Here is a 17,021-nt window from a genome sequence, read left to right as displayed (position 1 = left end):
TCTTAAAGGCCTCTTCTCTTATGCCAGGAGACTAGCACAGTGTCTCTTTCTGTCCATTCACCATAACCAAACACTTGTCTGATTCACTGTGCTGGGGCCAGGCACAGTGTGGGAACTCAGTGCACATTTATTGATTGAATAAATGAATTAATTGAAAACTGAATTTAATTAATTGCTTATTTTATAGCCCTGGGGATGTGAAACACTCTGGGCCTCATTTTTCCATGTATAAAATAAATTCCTTGGAACAGATATACCCTTGAATTCTAGGAAGGCACTTTATGTAACACTTTCATACTTGTAGGCTTTGCCTCTATTGTTGAAAACTGTATCTTGGCAATTAAATTGCTCCTTGAAGGTTCTTAATAGCCTCACTATATTTTCTCTCATCCCCTTTTTTAATTTAGATCCTCACTAGAATCCAGCATGTCGAATTTTTCCTCGAGAAAAAAGTCTCCTACTGGAAATGGTAATACAGACAATGTTTACTAAAATATTATAAAAATAAGAAAAGCAACTCATAGATCATACATTTTTTTCCTATAGATATCTGTTGTTTACAATGGCCTTATTAGCTTTGCTTAAGTTAGGCATCTTTTTTTTTTTTTAAAGTAATAATGAGAGATTGGGAGGGGAATGTGATGTAGATGTAGTACTCATATGGGAAATTCTTTAAAATATTAAAATACATTTTAAAAAATGCTGTAGTTTCCACTTAAGTCATTGTAATTTAAAAATTTTAACAATCAATATAAATCTTGTGGAGGGTGATCTGTGCCCTGGTGCCTGTGAGATTCATGGGTTAGGTCGTGTGTAATCAAATGCAGCACCAGAATTTGCAGTGTGTTTCTAAGGCCCATTTCTATTGAGCAGAATGGCTGGCCACCAGACCCTGGCTAGGTTTGTCTCAGTTGATGATCCTACATCTCTGGGCCTCAGCTGGGGCCTCCTGAGCTGCACTGGCGGTTTCAGTTGGCACCTGAGCAGGTTTATTTGTTATCTCTGGTGATGGCGTGTGGGATTTGTTCTTTCTTGCCGGGGCACCCCGCTACCAGACTTACCAGTGCAGATGAGGCCAACAAGATGCTCCTCTCAAGACCTTCTGGTTAACGCCCCACACTCAGCCTCACTGTCCTACGGCTGTTCATGTTTCTCTTGATAGATATGAAGAGCACCCAGGGGGCTGCCCTGAGACAACAGGGTTTTCATGACGTGAACAGAAGAAGGGCTTTCTTACAGGATAACAGCTGGATAAAGAGGCGCCCCGAGGAGGAGAAGTAAGTGTGGAGAGGGGAAGGTGGATGGGTGGATGAGAGGTATCTCTGTTTGAAAGATATGGCCTCTAAAAAGCAGGCCTTTCCCACTAAAGTACTTGGCTACATAGTCTAATTTGTGTAGGATTTGGAAGCATAAATCTGTTGTACCACATTCTTAAGAAAACCTCCACTTTTATTTTATTTATTTATTTATTTATTTATATATTTATTTATTTATTTATTTGGTTTTTCGAGACAGGGTTTCTCTGTGTAGCTTTGCGCCTTTCCTGAAACTCGCTCTGTAGCCCAGGCTGGCCTCGAACTCACAGAGATCCACCTGGCTCTGCCTCCCGAGTGCTGGGATTAAAGGCATGCGCCGCCACCACTGCCTGGCAACCTGCACTTTTAAAAGCAAGCATTTACATACAAAAGAATGTGAGCTGGTTACAGAGAGCATGCTTGTCACCTTTTAAACCAAAAAGAAAGCAAGACATCCCAGTTTCCCAAAAGGTGGCAGTTTATCCCCTCTATAATGTATTGATCATACCAGGAACTTTTCAAATTTACAACTGTAGAATAATGACTAAAGCTTCTACATGCATGAGTAAAATCAGTAAACTCCCACCCATTTCGGGCCCATCTGACTATCTACCTCTAGGTGGCTGGAGGAACGCGACCTTATTTAAGGGCAAACACACTGACAAAGTTTCCCCGGCTTTGAGCATCACTTCTGCTAGCCATGTATTTAAAGATCTGAAACTATAACCATAGGCTTCTGGTAATATTGTCAACATAGATTTATGTAGCAAATCTTTCTCTGTCCTGCCAGCCAGCTCCCAAATCTCTACATGGAGACTTCTTATTAATTAAGAAAGCTCAGCTGATAGCTTAGGTTGGTTTCTAACTAGCTCTTATAACCTAAAATAACCCATTTCTATTAATTTACATGCTGCCATGTGGCTCATGGCTTGTTACCTCATCTCCTACGTGTCATGTCATGTCTTCTCGTGACTCCACCTTTCTTCTTCCCAGCACTCTCTCTGTCCCGAAAGTCCTGCCTAGCTACTGGCCAGTTGGCTTTTTATTAAACCAATCAGAATGACAAAAATTCACAGTGTACAAAAAGATTATTACACAACAGGTTTGTGATAGATATTCATGTAACCCAGATCCATCTTTATCATTAATTAGTTATGAATTATAAATTATGCATAGTTATGGATACATTGTCTGATTTCTTTATGTGTTAAGCTTTGTGTTAGAATCTGGTTCATGAAGTATCATTAAGTCTTATAAACATAAAAGGTAGGTATTATAATCTCAGTTTATAGGAGAGAAATCTACAGCTCTGAGAAGCTATCTGATTTGTTCAAATGGCACACAGCTATTTTGTGGTTGTATTGATATTTTAACATGATCCATTGTCTTTCCAATATACCAGTGTTTTTTTAATCAGAGGCAATTTTACCTCGGGGGATATTTGACAATGTTGGAAGATATTTTTGGTCATAAAATTGGGGTATACACCTAACACTTAGTGAGTAGAGATCCAAAGTATTGATAAACATCCTGGAGTGTGCAGGATGGACATCACAGCAGAAACTTTCCAGCACTCCATGTTGGCAGCCCTAACTGAGAAACTGCATTTTGGGATACTTACTCTAACTTTTACACACTATCCCGACATGCTTATTTGAGGAATGCACTTATAACTGGCAATAAGTAGTGAAAGCATCTGTTGTCTTCTGCTGTTGTACCTTGTTTATTGAAGGACTTACTGTGATGTGCCGAGATGCAATCACTGTTAGACTGAGCACTGTTGGAGCACAATCACTCCCTCCCACAAATCTGCTCTTAGGGCTTCTGTAAGAGTACTCTTTTTTCTGTAGTGGCCATATGATAGCAAATGTACATAATAAAATCTGACTTCCAGTTATTTATACAGATGGGTGAAGGTAGAGATGCCTACGATAAGTCACGGTTGGAAACAATGTTGATTCTATGCCAAGCGAGCCTCCCTAATCAGGCCCAGGGAAGCCAGCTTGGATGGCATGGCAGCTGCTGAGTGAAGGGGAAATTGGCTCCTTTTCTGGCTCCCACTGGCCCAGCTCTGGGCTGTGTGTTATCGTTTGTTTTCAGGTAGGAATGTGCCTGGTGCCTGCTGTGCTTTCTTAAGTTTTGCAGAAGGATACCAGGGAAGAGGGAAGCTTTTTCCTGGTGGCCTTCTGAGGGTGTATGCTTTGCTAGATCGTTGCAGTTTCTCTCCTCATCTTTCTTTTTAATTGTCTGCTGTGGTTTCTTTTATAGCTTTATTAAGCATTGTTCCAGAATGTTGAGTAATGTTAATGGAGACCAACCAGAGAAAATGTGGTGTTTCAGGTCTGGGGGGTTGGCAGGAAGAAGTTCAGGTACTTGCTCTCTGCACTTTCGTGCCCACTCTACAAAGAAAGAAAGACAAAGCTTTGGAAACTCATGTGTAAAATTCTACCACAGGGTTGACTGTAAAGAGAATAGAGGATAGGAAGCAAAGACGTGGGTCCTAAATTGCACTTGATAATCATGTGACTTTAGGAAAGCCACAGAATCCCTAATGAATGACCTCATCTGTAGACTAGCTTAAACAGTGTCTCCCCTGCCTCATTTAATAGGGACTTTAAGGCACATGCATTTCATGGTTCAAAAAACAGGCTCCATCTAAGAATGATTAATCGCTCATTTGAGACATTAGTACTTGTTTCCCTGTATTTTGCCCAGGTGAATGGTCAAATCCATGAAAATGCGCAGACATAATAGGCTTAATTAAACCTGAAGCATGTTTATAGAAAACTTGAGTCTTTTCTTCTTGTAGGAAAGAACTAATACACATAAAGTCAATGGTCTTATGTTCCTATACTCTGGTTTAAAACAAAAACAAAAAGCAAAAACCAATCACAACAAACAGGGTACTGACTCATTGTTGAGTCATGTGGAACTCTCATGGGACAAATGGCCTTTTGTGCTGTCAAGCTTGCTCCACTCTACTCTGCTCCTGCAAGTCGTGACTGGTTAATTTAGAGTTATGGTTATGCTCTTAGGCATGGAGTAAAACAAATTAACCTCGCCTGAAGTTGTAAACTCCCTCCCTGTCTCTCTTATTTAGAGCTTAGCAAACATTATGGTAACTTTTGATGTAACTTAATTTGGGTCTTTCTCTGCAGAGATGAAAATTACGGCAGAGCGGTGCTCAACCGGCATAACTCCCATGATGCCTTGGACAGGTGAGTGTCTCCAACAATTACATCACTTACAACAAAAATGGAGGTTTTAGAGAGAGAACTTGTTCAAACCAGATGAGTACTTGTAGCTAGCCTTGGGCTTTCTTCAACACATACACATGCAAAGGAGAATCTGGAATATCATTAGGGCTTTCTTCCAGAAAACTGTCCTGTGTCAGCTCCCAGAACTATGGCTCGAAGGAGGCTCATAAATCATCTCATTCCACCGCACTGACAGGGAGAGAAAAGGCTCTCATAAGAACATGCCCAGAGAAGACTAAAAATACAGAAGTAGCTCTAGAGCTCATGTGCTATGTGGGACAACACATTTCTTTCATGAATACCATGGACTTATGGCAAAATGCTGACTTGTCTGTATTATTAAGGAGATTGACAAGTGCAAATCAATAGGAAAATTCAGATAAAATGAGGAATCACAATGATGTGAAAAGTCTCAGATCCATTGAACAGATAACATTCTCATTGGTACATGCTTGTACTCGCAAGCTTAGCAACAGCCACACCTGTTAGCAGAACCTAAATATTTATTACAGTCAAGTTTCACTTGGTGCAGTGGCTTGTATTTATATACCAGTAAGGAGTCTTTGGTAAGGAAGTGTGAATTAAAAATAAAATAACTACACATCCACCTGGAAATGTATCTACTTTTGAATCTTATACTCGTGAATTTTTCTTAACCATTTTAAATCTTTTAATAAATTTGACCTGTTCTAAAGGTGCCTAACTTACCACTTTGTGTCTCTAGTGTCAGCTTTTAGCTCAACAGATTAACTGTTGCTTTTAATTCTTTTTGAAGTTAGTACAAAAGTAATCATTTTCATTGTGACATTTTATACATATATACCACATACTTGTTCTAAATTGTCCCTTGCCCCACTTCCTGATTTACTGTCCTTGAAAGTACTTTTAAACAATTCTATTTTATAGAATAAAATATTGGTCTATCAGTATAATAACCATTCCCCCCCCCCTCCGTTTTTTTTTCGAGACAAGGTTTCTCTGTGTAGCTTTGCACCTTTCCTGGAACTCACTCTGTAGCCCAGGTTGGCCTCAAACTCACAGAGATCCACCTACCTCTGCTTCCTGAGTGCTGGGATTAAAGGTGTGCACCACCACCGCCCAGCAATAAACAATTTTTCAATGGAGTTTTTTTTTTTTTTCTGAAGAAATTTTAATTTGCTGTCCTATGGTCTAGGGATTCACCATCTGTGACTTCACCTTACTCTTCATTGTTTTGGAGATTGTCACCTAGTTTACAGTGGGTCCTCATTTCACCAAGCAAAGAGACACTGATTATTTGAATCCAACAACCAAGGAAAATTGTTCTATGCATTTAAATAGCATTTCTCTGGGACACTGGAGAACACACACTCCCATTTTAAACTGTGGCACTGAGGACTAAGCGCCATCTTCTCAGCTTCCCCATAGTGCACCTCGGTATAACAGGACCTTGGTGCCATCTGTGTTAACTTTACATTTTAAATAATATTGGTTTCCTGAACTCATGCACTGGTGGTCAGCATTTTGGCTAAAGCAGTACACTAAACTTTTATCATTAGTAACAGTAGCTGCAGAGTTTCTCTCCGGGTCCGCCAAGCCCCCACAGTCCCACAGCCCACTTATAAAATAATCATTCAGATGCTTATATTACTTATAAACTGTATGGCTGTGGCAGGCTTCTTGTTATCTAGTTCATCTATCTTAAATTAACCCATTTCTATTAATCTATACCTTGCCATGTGGCTCGTGGCTTACCGGAACCTTACATCCTGCTCCTCATCGCAGCGGCTGGCAGCATCTCTCTCTGTCTCAGCCTTCCACTTCCCAGCATTCTCCTCTCTCTTTGTCCCTCCTATACTTCCTGCCTGGCTACTGGCCAATCAGCATTTTTTTTTATCAATCAATCATCCACAGCACTTCTCCTTTTTCTTTTTTTTTTCAAAAAGGAAGGTTTTAACTTTAAAATATACAATTACATATAACAAAACAATTATCAAGGAAGAATTACAGTTACAATAGCTAGTCTATTTATAATATCTAGTCTATTTGTATTTGGCAAAATTAAAGAAGATATCCTATCTATCTTATATTTGTGAGTCTAAGGTTTCATATCTAACTTATCTTTTTATCATAACTAAGGAAATTACAACTATCTAGTCTTCAACTTCATCAAAGACTTCAGAAGGATGTAATATTACCTGAGAAATGGGAAAAGGATGCAAGCAACTTTGGGGAGTCTTGTGAGAGTAGACAGAGACAGCTGACAGCCTGGACAATTATCCAAAGTTCCTTTGTAAAGTTGGGGCATCTGTCTTCAACCCACAGACCTAGAGTCTCTCAGTCACTTCTCTCTGTGTCCTGTAGAATGTCTGGCAGTTTCCTCTGCAAAGCAGGAACCTGAAGGACCATTTTGCCAAGCAAAGTTCAGTGGTCACCTTCCTATGGGTCCTGCATGTCCAGTTGATCAAGCAATAATAAATAATGCTATAAGTCCCCACAGAGTTTGCTCTCCATAGGTCACAGGACTTCAGGAAGCATTGCTTTTGTGTTAAGACCCAGGAAGAAGAAAGCCAACCAAAATCTAAAGTGATGGCATTTGTGAATGGCCTGATTTTTGTTGCTGTTGTTATAAAATTGTTTATGTTTTTGCTTTGTGCATTTGCTTGTTTGTTTTGAGATGTTGAGAGGAGAATCTGAACTTTTCACACAGTAGATAGCACTCTGCCATTTTGCTACAAAAAAGAGGGTCTTTTTTTTTATTGCTTCATGACTTTACTTAGAAGCTGTCTTCAAAACTTGAGAAATATAGTAGAGTTTTCTTTCCTTCATTTTTGCCTTCACAGTACTGTTCCATCAGTCCATTTGTAAATGTTCATGTCTGTTTGTAAACAGCCATGTTTGTTTATCTTCCTGCAGTTAAAAAGCAGTTTCCTCAATGTATAACTTCCTTGAATTTTTCCTGAATTCTCTTTTTTTTTTATATAACATCAAGCACTTTTTGCCTTTGGATGTATGTCTGTAATTTGTCCCTTTAAGGTAAAGTAGATGCATTTTTAGTTAACAAAATGCATTGTATATTACCTATTTCCAAATAATTGCAATTAAAAGAAATATAGTACTCCGAGTTTAAAAATTAAACCAAGAAATGCAAACACAATAAACCACACCATAATTTCCCACAAAGCCTGCTCTTCATGGGTCATAGGACTTTGAGAAGCATTAAGCAGGATTTCTTCTATTTGACCCATTCCATCTTCCTTGGTCATGTTTCTCAATGTCCAGCCTCCTCTCTTTATTTTCCTCTTTCTCCATCTTTCCTGTTTTTCTTTCTTCTCGTTCCTCTTCTGACCACCTCTATCATTGCTCTCCTTTCTACACATCTATCATTTCATCGTTCACGCCCTTCTTTCCTTTTCTTTCTGGATTTTCTGTTCCTTCTAAGCTCTTTCTGTCACAAGTGTTTGGGTTTTGTGCCTGTCCATGGTGCTGAATGTTAAATAAAACATTTTAGGAGTTAGCCCCCTGAGAGGGCTTATGGCATCTAACGAAACTGGGCAAAGCGTACCTGATGATAAGATGTTCCTATTCTGTAGAAACCTGCAACACCAGAAGAGCACACCCTACTTATCAGTCACTGTTAGCATTAGTGTCAGATATCCTCAGCTTCAGTGTGAATATGTTACACTTCAGTGATTTATGAAAGCAGGGAAAAATCACTGAAACCAGTGACATATCATTTATTAGCAGTGGGAATTTAGTTGTCTCAAATTTATTTTATCTAAGTCAAAATTTGGAAGATTTCTGTGTGCCAACTTGGTCTTTCCTTGCTAACATGTACCCTTCCTAGCTAAATAGGTCAAAATTTTGTCGAATTTATGATAAGTTTTATCAGCTAATTTTGTCTCTTGGTAACTATGTTGCTACAGGAAAATAACTGAGAGAAATGAACCAAAGGCCACGATTAGCCGGTACAGATCTGATGACACGCTGGACAGGTGAGGTGCTGTGAACCAATTCAGTGCTTTAAACCCCCCGTGTGTGAACATCAGTGTTATGATGTGCAGAGGGATTGGAGTGCTTACCAAAGTATTTTTTTCCACTGGTGCTATTATATCTCAAGGAGGAGAAGCCTCTGAAGACCGAATTGTCTCCTCAACTCACAGAATCTTAGTTAGATGTATTATTTTCCCAGAGGTCTAGGTTTTAGAGAACAGTAGGTCAATTTGAAAGATTGGGATTTGAGTATGAGTTTTGAGTACAGGTAAGACAGGCCCTGCCTGGAATCTGTCAGTTAAATTTAAACTGAGGAATATCAGTCCCTATTCTCTGGTCATGGGTTCTTCAGCTGTGATGGTAGAGAATCAGCAGCTTCTGTGAAACTACTTGTAAATATATACATTGAGGTTAGAAACGTGAATTGTGCTAAAGAAGTTTAAGTAATGTGTGGCATGAAAAATAAAGATCCTGAAGCTAATTTGGAGATTAATTTTAATAGACTAGGTTAGGGAGCCCCCTAGTGTTACGTTGTGGAAGTAAATCTTTCCCCTTGGATCTTTTTTAAAACATTATTTCTTTGAAATAAATGTTGCCCTTCCATCTGTTTTGATGATATTCTCTCTCATTCCACATCCAGATCCACCACATCCCACACTTACTTTTTTATTGCTTTGATAAAGCTCCATGACCAAGGAAAATTATAAAAGAAAGCATTTAATTGGTTTCTGGTTTCAGAGGCTTAGAGTCCATGATGCCAAAGTGAAGGAACAGTTGAGGGCTCACATTTTGGTTACAGCCATGAGGAGGAAGGGAGAGCACACTGGGAGTGGTTCTCATGTTTTGAAACCTCAAAGTCCACCTCTGGTGACACATCTCCTTTAACAAGGCCATACCTCCTAATCCTTCCCAAACAGGTCCACCAACTAAGGGCCAATTATTCAAACATATGAGCCTATGGGGTCTGTTCTCATTCAAACCACCTCACTCACTCAACTTTATGTCCTGTTTTTTTTTTCCCATCAAGACTAATTTGTGCTGATATGAGGTCTTCCACCAGAATGTGGTCAACTTATTGGGGGGCACAGTTTTAGAGAAAACTCTCTCCCTCCCTCCCTTCCTCCCTCCCTTCCTCCCTCCCTTCCTCCCTTCCTCCCTCCTTCCCCCCCTCTTCATGAAGATAACAATTGCCAATAGCTCCATGGCTAGGTGTGGGACTTCGTGCCCAGATCCCATCTTTAGATGCTGGGATTTGGTCTGGTATGGGCTTGCACATCACAACTGCTATCACAACTGCTGTGAGTGTATATGCACACCTGCCCTGCTGTGCCCAGAATGCATTGTTTCCTTGTAGCCACCCACTGTTTCTTTATCTTGCACTCTTTATGCCCCCTCTTCTGCAAGGAGATCCTTGAGCTTTGGGAGGAGGGACTATGGTACATATACTACATTTAGAGCTGAACATTTTGCAGTTTCTTATTCTCTGCATATTGGCCAGTTGTGGGTCTCTGTGTTAATCATCATCTGCTACAGCTGTGAGTCACTGTGTCAACCACTGCCTGATGAAAACAGAAGCTTCTCAGATGCAGTAATGTATGGTTATAACGATAAGGAGTTAATTTAATAATATGTTCATTTAACCGAATAATAACGGTAAGTTCTCTCCTAGGGCCTAACCTAAGTCGACTAATTTGTCAAGATGGAGTGCTTTTAGTCCATCCTTCCTTCTCCTCAAATCTAAATGGTTAACACAATAGATCATTGCTTGACTCATGACAGTCTAGTATCCAGGGAGTGACTAGGCAGCCAAGTTCTTTCCATGTTTTAATGTTGTCATCTTCAACTCATAGGCACCAAAACTGTAGTGGAGGAGGAAGAAAGAGCATAAATTGTATGCAGAGAATTTTACAGAGGTCTGGATATGGTAACAACATTTCTGTCCACATTCTTTAATACCCAGTCAAGTGGTCCCAACTTAATGACCATTTAAGTTGGTAAATGTGGCTTCTATGTGCTCGAAGAAGGCAAACACAAAGGATCATTTATGCTATAAATTTTTTAAAAGACCACTAAAATATTTCATTAATGCCTTTTTACCAACATAGGAAGTATTGTCATTGAATTATAAAAATATGAAAAAAATGGGTTAAGATCTCATTGAGTCAGGAAGATGAACAACAAATTCAAAGTGATGTCCAGATAGCTCATCAGCCCCTTTTACTAAATTTCAAATATTGTAGAATGTAACACATAGAAAAGTTCTTTTTTACAAAAAAATGATTAGATATAAAATTGTTGAAGCATGAAAGAGACCTGGAAGATGTTTGATAAGCTAAATTTTTATACAAACTTCTGTTTTGTGTATGAGGGTCAGACAGAAATGCTGATACTATGATAGTTAAGGCCCAAAGCTTGGAAAACCAACTAATGAATAGGTATCAGCACTCACGAACTTTGGAAAAGGCTCAAATATAATCCTTTCTAAGTGTTAGTTATTTATATTTACCTAACACCTCTCAATCATGATTAATGGATTTCTGTAAATTTTTACCTTATATTAAGACATATATAATTATTTCTTTGAAAATTTCTTTCATATATGCATATATTTTGATCATATTCACTGTCACGCCCCCTCTAACTCCTCCTAGATCCACCTCTTATCCCCAATTTCTTTGAAAAAAAACTTTTATTTATTTTATATTCATGGGCGCTTTGCCTGCATGTATATCTGTGTACCATGTGCATGCCTGGATGTTGGAGGAGGTCAGAAGAGGGTGTGAGTTGCCATGTTGGGTCCTGGGAATTGAACCTAGATCCTCTGGAAGAACAGTCAGCACTCTTTACTGCTGAACCATCTCTGTAGCCACCCCACCCCAGCCCCGTGTCTTTATTGTTTCTTTGTATAGCCCGAGTCAGGTTTGTGCTGCCCATGTACTCTTGGGTGTGACGTCATCTACTGGAGCACTGTCAACCTACCAGGAACTGCACTCTTTTTTTTTTTTTTTCGAGACAGGGTTTCTCTGTGTTGTTTTGGTGTCTGTCCTGGATCTCGCTCTGTAGACCAGGCTGGCCTCGAACTCACAGAGATCTGCCTGGCTCTGCCTCTTGAGTGCTGGGATTAAAGGCATGCGCCACCACCGCCTGGGGGAACTGCACTCTTAAAGAAAACTTTGACCTTTTGGAAGTCATTAAGTGTTAATACCTCTTTGGTTGGTGGGCACTTGAATCCCCTATTTGTATGTTCTGGAATGTTGACTGGTTGATATGGTACAAGCCTTGTGTAGACCATATTACCCTCTATATTTTTAGAACAATGTTTCTCAAGTAAAAACCTTTGATTTTGCTCATGGTAGAACAAAATGTTGCCTGGCTTACAAACCCAGAGGATCCATTACTGTGGATCCTTATTCTTACCTCATCTACATCTCTGTTAAGATGTTCTGGTGGTGATTATGAATTTTACATTTGACATTATCAAACCTAGAATCTTAAGACATTGACTTTAATAATACTGGTTTTTTTTTTTTCTGAAGAAAAAGACTACCTTGGGATTTAGTACAGGAGGTTTTAGAGACCATGAAAGCGTCTCACCAAATTTATTCAAATAGTGATGTTTTTCTCCCTCTCAAGTAGCCTCTAGCGTTTCCTCGTAACTTTAATTCTTGGACAAGCACAGACAAAGGAAGGGTTAACTAGGTTTTTACGGTTGCTGAAACTGTGCTGCTGTTTCTTTTTTCTTCCAGAACACTGTCCACGTTTAGGACACCAGAGGCAACCAAGACGTAAGTATTCTCCTAAATGATGTGTGTTTCCTTGTGTACATTTAAAAGCTATCCAGCCTTACCACCCTCGGGCCAAAGTGTCATGGGATACCCCTAGCCCTGTGGTGTTACAGGCACAGTTAGTAGCCGAGGCTCCAAAGGATCAAGTGCTTTTCTTCCTGGACCTGTACTGAAAAAGCTTACCGACCATCACTCTAAAAATATCGTTAAAGTTTAGATCAATGCCTTTAGTCTTATTTTTAAACATGGACTCAGGGCTGGAGGGATGGCTCAGTTGGTTAAGAGCCCTGGCTGGTCTTTCAGAGGACCCAGTCTCGATTCCTAGCATCCATCCGTATGGCAGCTCACAACCCCCTGTAACTCCAGTTCTGGGGAATCTAGCGCCCTCTTCTGGCCTTTTCTTGCACTACACATGCAAGTTGTGCACAGAAGTCATGCAGGCCAAACACCTATGCACATAAAACCCCAACAACGTAAAACATGGACTGTGTTTCCCCCCATTTCTCAGGCAACCAACTCTTTTTCATTCCATACCTCACCTTCTTACCCAATACCCCTCACCTATATGTCTCTTCCCTCCATGCAAATCCAGTGAATCATGAAAGCAGGACATTATGAAATGTGTTTTCCCTGGCATATTCCCCTAGTATTTATAAGCAACACAAATTAGATGAGCTTTAACATAATTACCTTTAAAAATTGTATTTATAGAGAAAATACTTTACATGCTGGATCCAAATCTTAATGTATAAAACAGGCTCTGGGTCATTGCCATTTTTTTTTTTTGAGGATCTGAATATATGCCAAAACAGAGAATAAATACCAAATGGAGATTACTAATGTGTGTTGTTCAATTTTTTTCTTAAGATCATATTTCTAAGCAAAAACCCAGTATAAGTCTGTCAATCACAACAAAATAATGAAATTAAGAGAATGCCAATCTATAGTATGTCACAACTGATTAGCCTGAGCATCACACAATCCACACCAGGTGTTAACGGCTTTCTCAGCCAGTTACTTCATCCTTTAACCAGCTGTGTGAGAGCCTGATAGTGTCCAGGACAGGTGAACTAAGGAAGAGTGTTTTTTCTCTTACTGCTTTTCAGTCCTCAAGTGAGATGTTTTATTGTGGATTGACAGTAGGTTGGGACATGAGTAGATTATGTTTCAGAGGTGGGGAGGTAGTGGCGAAGCAGCTGGAAGAAGGTGTTGATCTGTTCTGCTCATTAAACAGGCCAGCTGCCAGCTCCTCTAATGCAAACACCATGGCGACCACACCTGCCACCACCCCTGGGAAGAAAAAGAGGTAAGATGGGTACCCTGTGTCTGCCTCTGGCTGAGCTATACTCCAAGCTCCTCTAGATGATGTTGGTGGTGAGTTTTGATGTTAAGAGCTATGTTACTTCAAGTAACCTTCCATAGAGCTGCGCTAAGGATGTGGTTTAACTTGAAAAGTGAATAATCACACATTACCATGCATCCATAGCGTCCTCCTTTGCTCTGTACAGTAGGCTAATTCTACTTGAAAGCAGAGTCAAGGCCCTTTCTGGAGACCTTGTTCTGTTTCCTTTGTTCTTTTAGACATATATGGTTTTATGTCACTCATAAAACTAAAAATAAACCTACTACATGACCCAATATATTCCTAAGTACTAACCCAAAGGACTCTAAGCCAAAATATCCCAGATAAATGGGGGAAAAGGGTAAATAGATGGAGGGTAGTGGGGTGCAGATAGAAATATTCTCAATGGACAATACATACCTGTGTGAAAATACTTAGAACTTAATTTTTTAAAGCCAAAATAAACACAATCAAATACACCAGCGTTTACTCCAGCACTACTCACAAGAACTGAACTGTGGAAACCAATCTAGGTATCCAGCAATGGAGGAATGGATGAAGGAAATGTAGTCTATAACACAATAGGATTTTTCAGCATAAAGTTATGCCGAGGTTGAAGTCATGTCAATTGGTGATACTTGCATTAAGCAAATCAAGCCATTTTACTTTGGGAATGTTGGCCAGTGCTCCGGGCCTCCTTAGCCTCGCCATCCCTTCCCTGGCCTGTGTTACTGCCTCCATTTCTTTTTTCCATCTTAGACTTCTCAGTAGAGGTCTTGGCTACAGCTACAATCTGAAATTATACCCTTGCACTGTAAGGCCATCTTTCTGGCAGATGTTGAAGCCGAGGTTAGCCTTCTGTGGTGTTCCCTTCTGTTTTAATGTCCTTGTCAGAGTGTTCTATCTTACAGTGTAAGCATCATGTTTTAACTAGAGAATAAAGTTGTGATCGCCACTGTGAATTGGACCAGAGAGGTAGAAAAAGAGGAAGGCTAATGTGATGAACACACACAAACCTGCAGTCCAGATTTAACAGTTACCATTCTTTCCCCATTTTTTACTTTTTCGGAAAATGTCCACATTGTTTGGTGTCAAAGGAAATGAAAAAAAAAAAAAAAAAGCAGTTCACTTGGCGGGGGTGGGGGCGGGGCGGGGAGGAACAGCCTGAAGTATAGGATCCTTCTTATTCCATTTACGAAATAGTGTTCATTTTATTTCCAAGGCTTCCTGTAAAATTACCTTGTTGCCTTTTGAGCTATCAACTGCCCTCCCACCCCCAGATGTGGGGTGGGATCAGCCATCCACATGCTATGGTTATGACTGGTGTCATTTCTTAACAGACAGTCCTGGTTCCCACCACCTCCTCCTGGTCACAATGCCTCTCCAAGCACCGGAGCAAGCAGAAGGTAAGGGAGGGTGTCAGCGGTAATTGCTATGCCACTGATGAAAGAATGTATTAGTCGTTGACAGCATGTAATTGTGGATGCTTTTGAATAAGCTGATGGCAGTTTTGTGAACTCTGAAGAAGACAGTGCCCAGTGGGAGTTGGGGGTCAGGCTTCTCAGCACCCGTGATGACAAGCTGTGAGAATTGAGGTGCCTATATGAGTGGCAATGTTTTCCGTGACAAAGTGCTGCAAATATAGTGGAACAGACAGTGGATAGTTATTGCCTCACTGTGAAAGATCACAATGTGAGCAGGACTGTCTCCTCCTGGGGGCTGTGAGGGAATCCTGCTCTCCCCAGGAGCGGCTGGCTTCCTGGCAATCGCTGACATTCCCTAGTCTGAACAGGCATGCTTTTGTGTGTGTCATTTCCATGCCAACCTTCATCTCCCTGTGCCATCTTTCCTGAGCTTGTAGCTGAGTCCAAATTTCCTTTTCTTTTCAGACCACTAGATCTATTAGATTAGAGCTCCATCTTATTCCCGTGTGACACTATACTAACTTACAATACCCGAAAAGACCCTGCTCCAAATAATGCCACATTCTCAGTAGGAACAAGTCAAGACTTCTATGTGGGAATTTTAGGGGACACAATTCAGCTTGTAACAGTGACAGAGGGAGAAATGATTTCAAGCAGGGGCTCCATTGTGAGTCCATCTGCTTCCAGGCTGTGATGAGCCCAGTTGACCGGTGGAGATATGAGCGGCAAGTTCCCTGTGTCACAGGAAGTGACAAGCGAGGGTTTTCTATTTATTTATTGTTTTTCAGAAGACACATAATTAAAATGATAGACTATCTGAGGGATCCCTTACTCTACAGTGTCCATGCAGGACATATCAACAATTCAGCAAGTATTCAATAGATGAATCAACATGTCAAACATCATTCTGGATTATTGGGCTCTCTCAGTGAACAAAACATGCAGCCTGTGTTTGGGTTTTTAGAGAAGTGTCTTCTACAAGTGTTGAATTCCGGTGGTGGATGTCGCCACTAACACAGGAGGGAAGAGGGGTCACTGGACCAGGTCAGCTTTGTATTCAAATATCCAACACTTTTCCATGTCAGAAGCCAAGAACATCTTCACCAAAGTGTTTCCATATTTCAGTGGTATTTTGTCCTGCTTACAACTGTGAAACTGTTTGTGGGATATTTTCTAAAGGTTCATCTGCCACACAGGCTTCCAGTGTCTCTTTTATTTCTAAATGATAGAAATATGTGGATATATAATTTATTACAACCCAACTTTATAATATAATATATAGCATATATAATAATATATAAATGTATTTTAACATATAATATTATAATTCAACTTTAATATAATTTAAGTGAGATCTGTAAAGATATAAATCAACTTTAGTTGGTCAAAGAAATTAAGTTACTTTCCACACCCAACTCTACTTCTTTCTATATATTTATATATAGATATGGCATGTCGATCAAGTTGTAGAACATATTGAATACTCATAATTTGGAATAACATCCACTTTATCTTAAAATGTTTTATTCTTAAGCATACATATCTGTGGGTGACTTCCAGTTATATGAACTGCCAAGTATATAAAGCATATTTAAAGCATCCTTTTTCCTCAGGGTATTACTAGATAATTGCTCTACAGATGATAGTATTCATGGAGCTACCCACATTTCCCTATGTTGATTAGAGTATTCCCATACCCCCAAGCATCAGGAGAATCATTTAATTTTCTTTGATAGGCAACAAATGGTATTTTTGTTACAAGTATTTATTAGATATTTCCAAAATAACTTTTTATTTTGATTCATTCTTCTTCCTTCTGGTATTAATATAACTTATTATTACAATGGACAAATGATCCTATAACTTTGTAAAAATGTGCAAGGGTTGGTCATTAGTCAAGGTCTCATACATTCAAAACATGTTGAGATTGTGGGTATAGGTTTGCT

General features: G+C 39.7%; 1 protein-coding gene across 4 annotated transcripts in view; it reads left to right on the top strand.

Annotated features, from left to right (window-relative positions):
- The window catches only part of Scel (sciellin), a 97,245-nt gene that overhangs the window by 14,444 nt on the left and 65,780 nt on the right, over positions 1-17,021 (top strand). For all 4 annotated transcript variants that reach the window (XM_037208341.1, XM_037208340.1, XM_037208342.1 and 1 more), the window contains exons 2-8: positions 408-469; positions 1,163-1,277; positions 4,454-4,513; positions 8,458-8,526; positions 12,271-12,309; positions 13,544-13,615; positions 14,992-15,057. In XM_037208341.1, the coding sequence (XP_037064236.1) occupies positions 427-469; positions 1,163-1,277; positions 4,454-4,513; positions 8,458-8,526; positions 12,271-12,309; positions 13,544-13,615; positions 14,992-15,057 (464 nt within the window). In that variant the 5' untranslated portion in view covers positions 408-426. The remainder of the gene's footprint in view (positions 1-407; positions 470-1,162; positions 1,278-4,453; positions 4,514-8,457; positions 8,527-12,270; positions 12,310-13,543; positions 13,616-14,991; positions 15,058-17,021) is intronic.

This window comes from Peromyscus leucopus, chromosome 9, assembly GCF_004664715.2.
Source record: "Peromyscus leucopus breed LL Stock chromosome 9, UCI_PerLeu_2.1, whole genome shotgun sequence".
NCBI classification, from domain to species: Eukaryota; Metazoa; Chordata; class Mammalia; order Rodentia; family Cricetidae; genus Peromyscus; species Peromyscus leucopus.
Note: the sequence above shows the minus strand (reverse complement) of the source record. Positions and strands in the feature narration are given on the sequence as shown.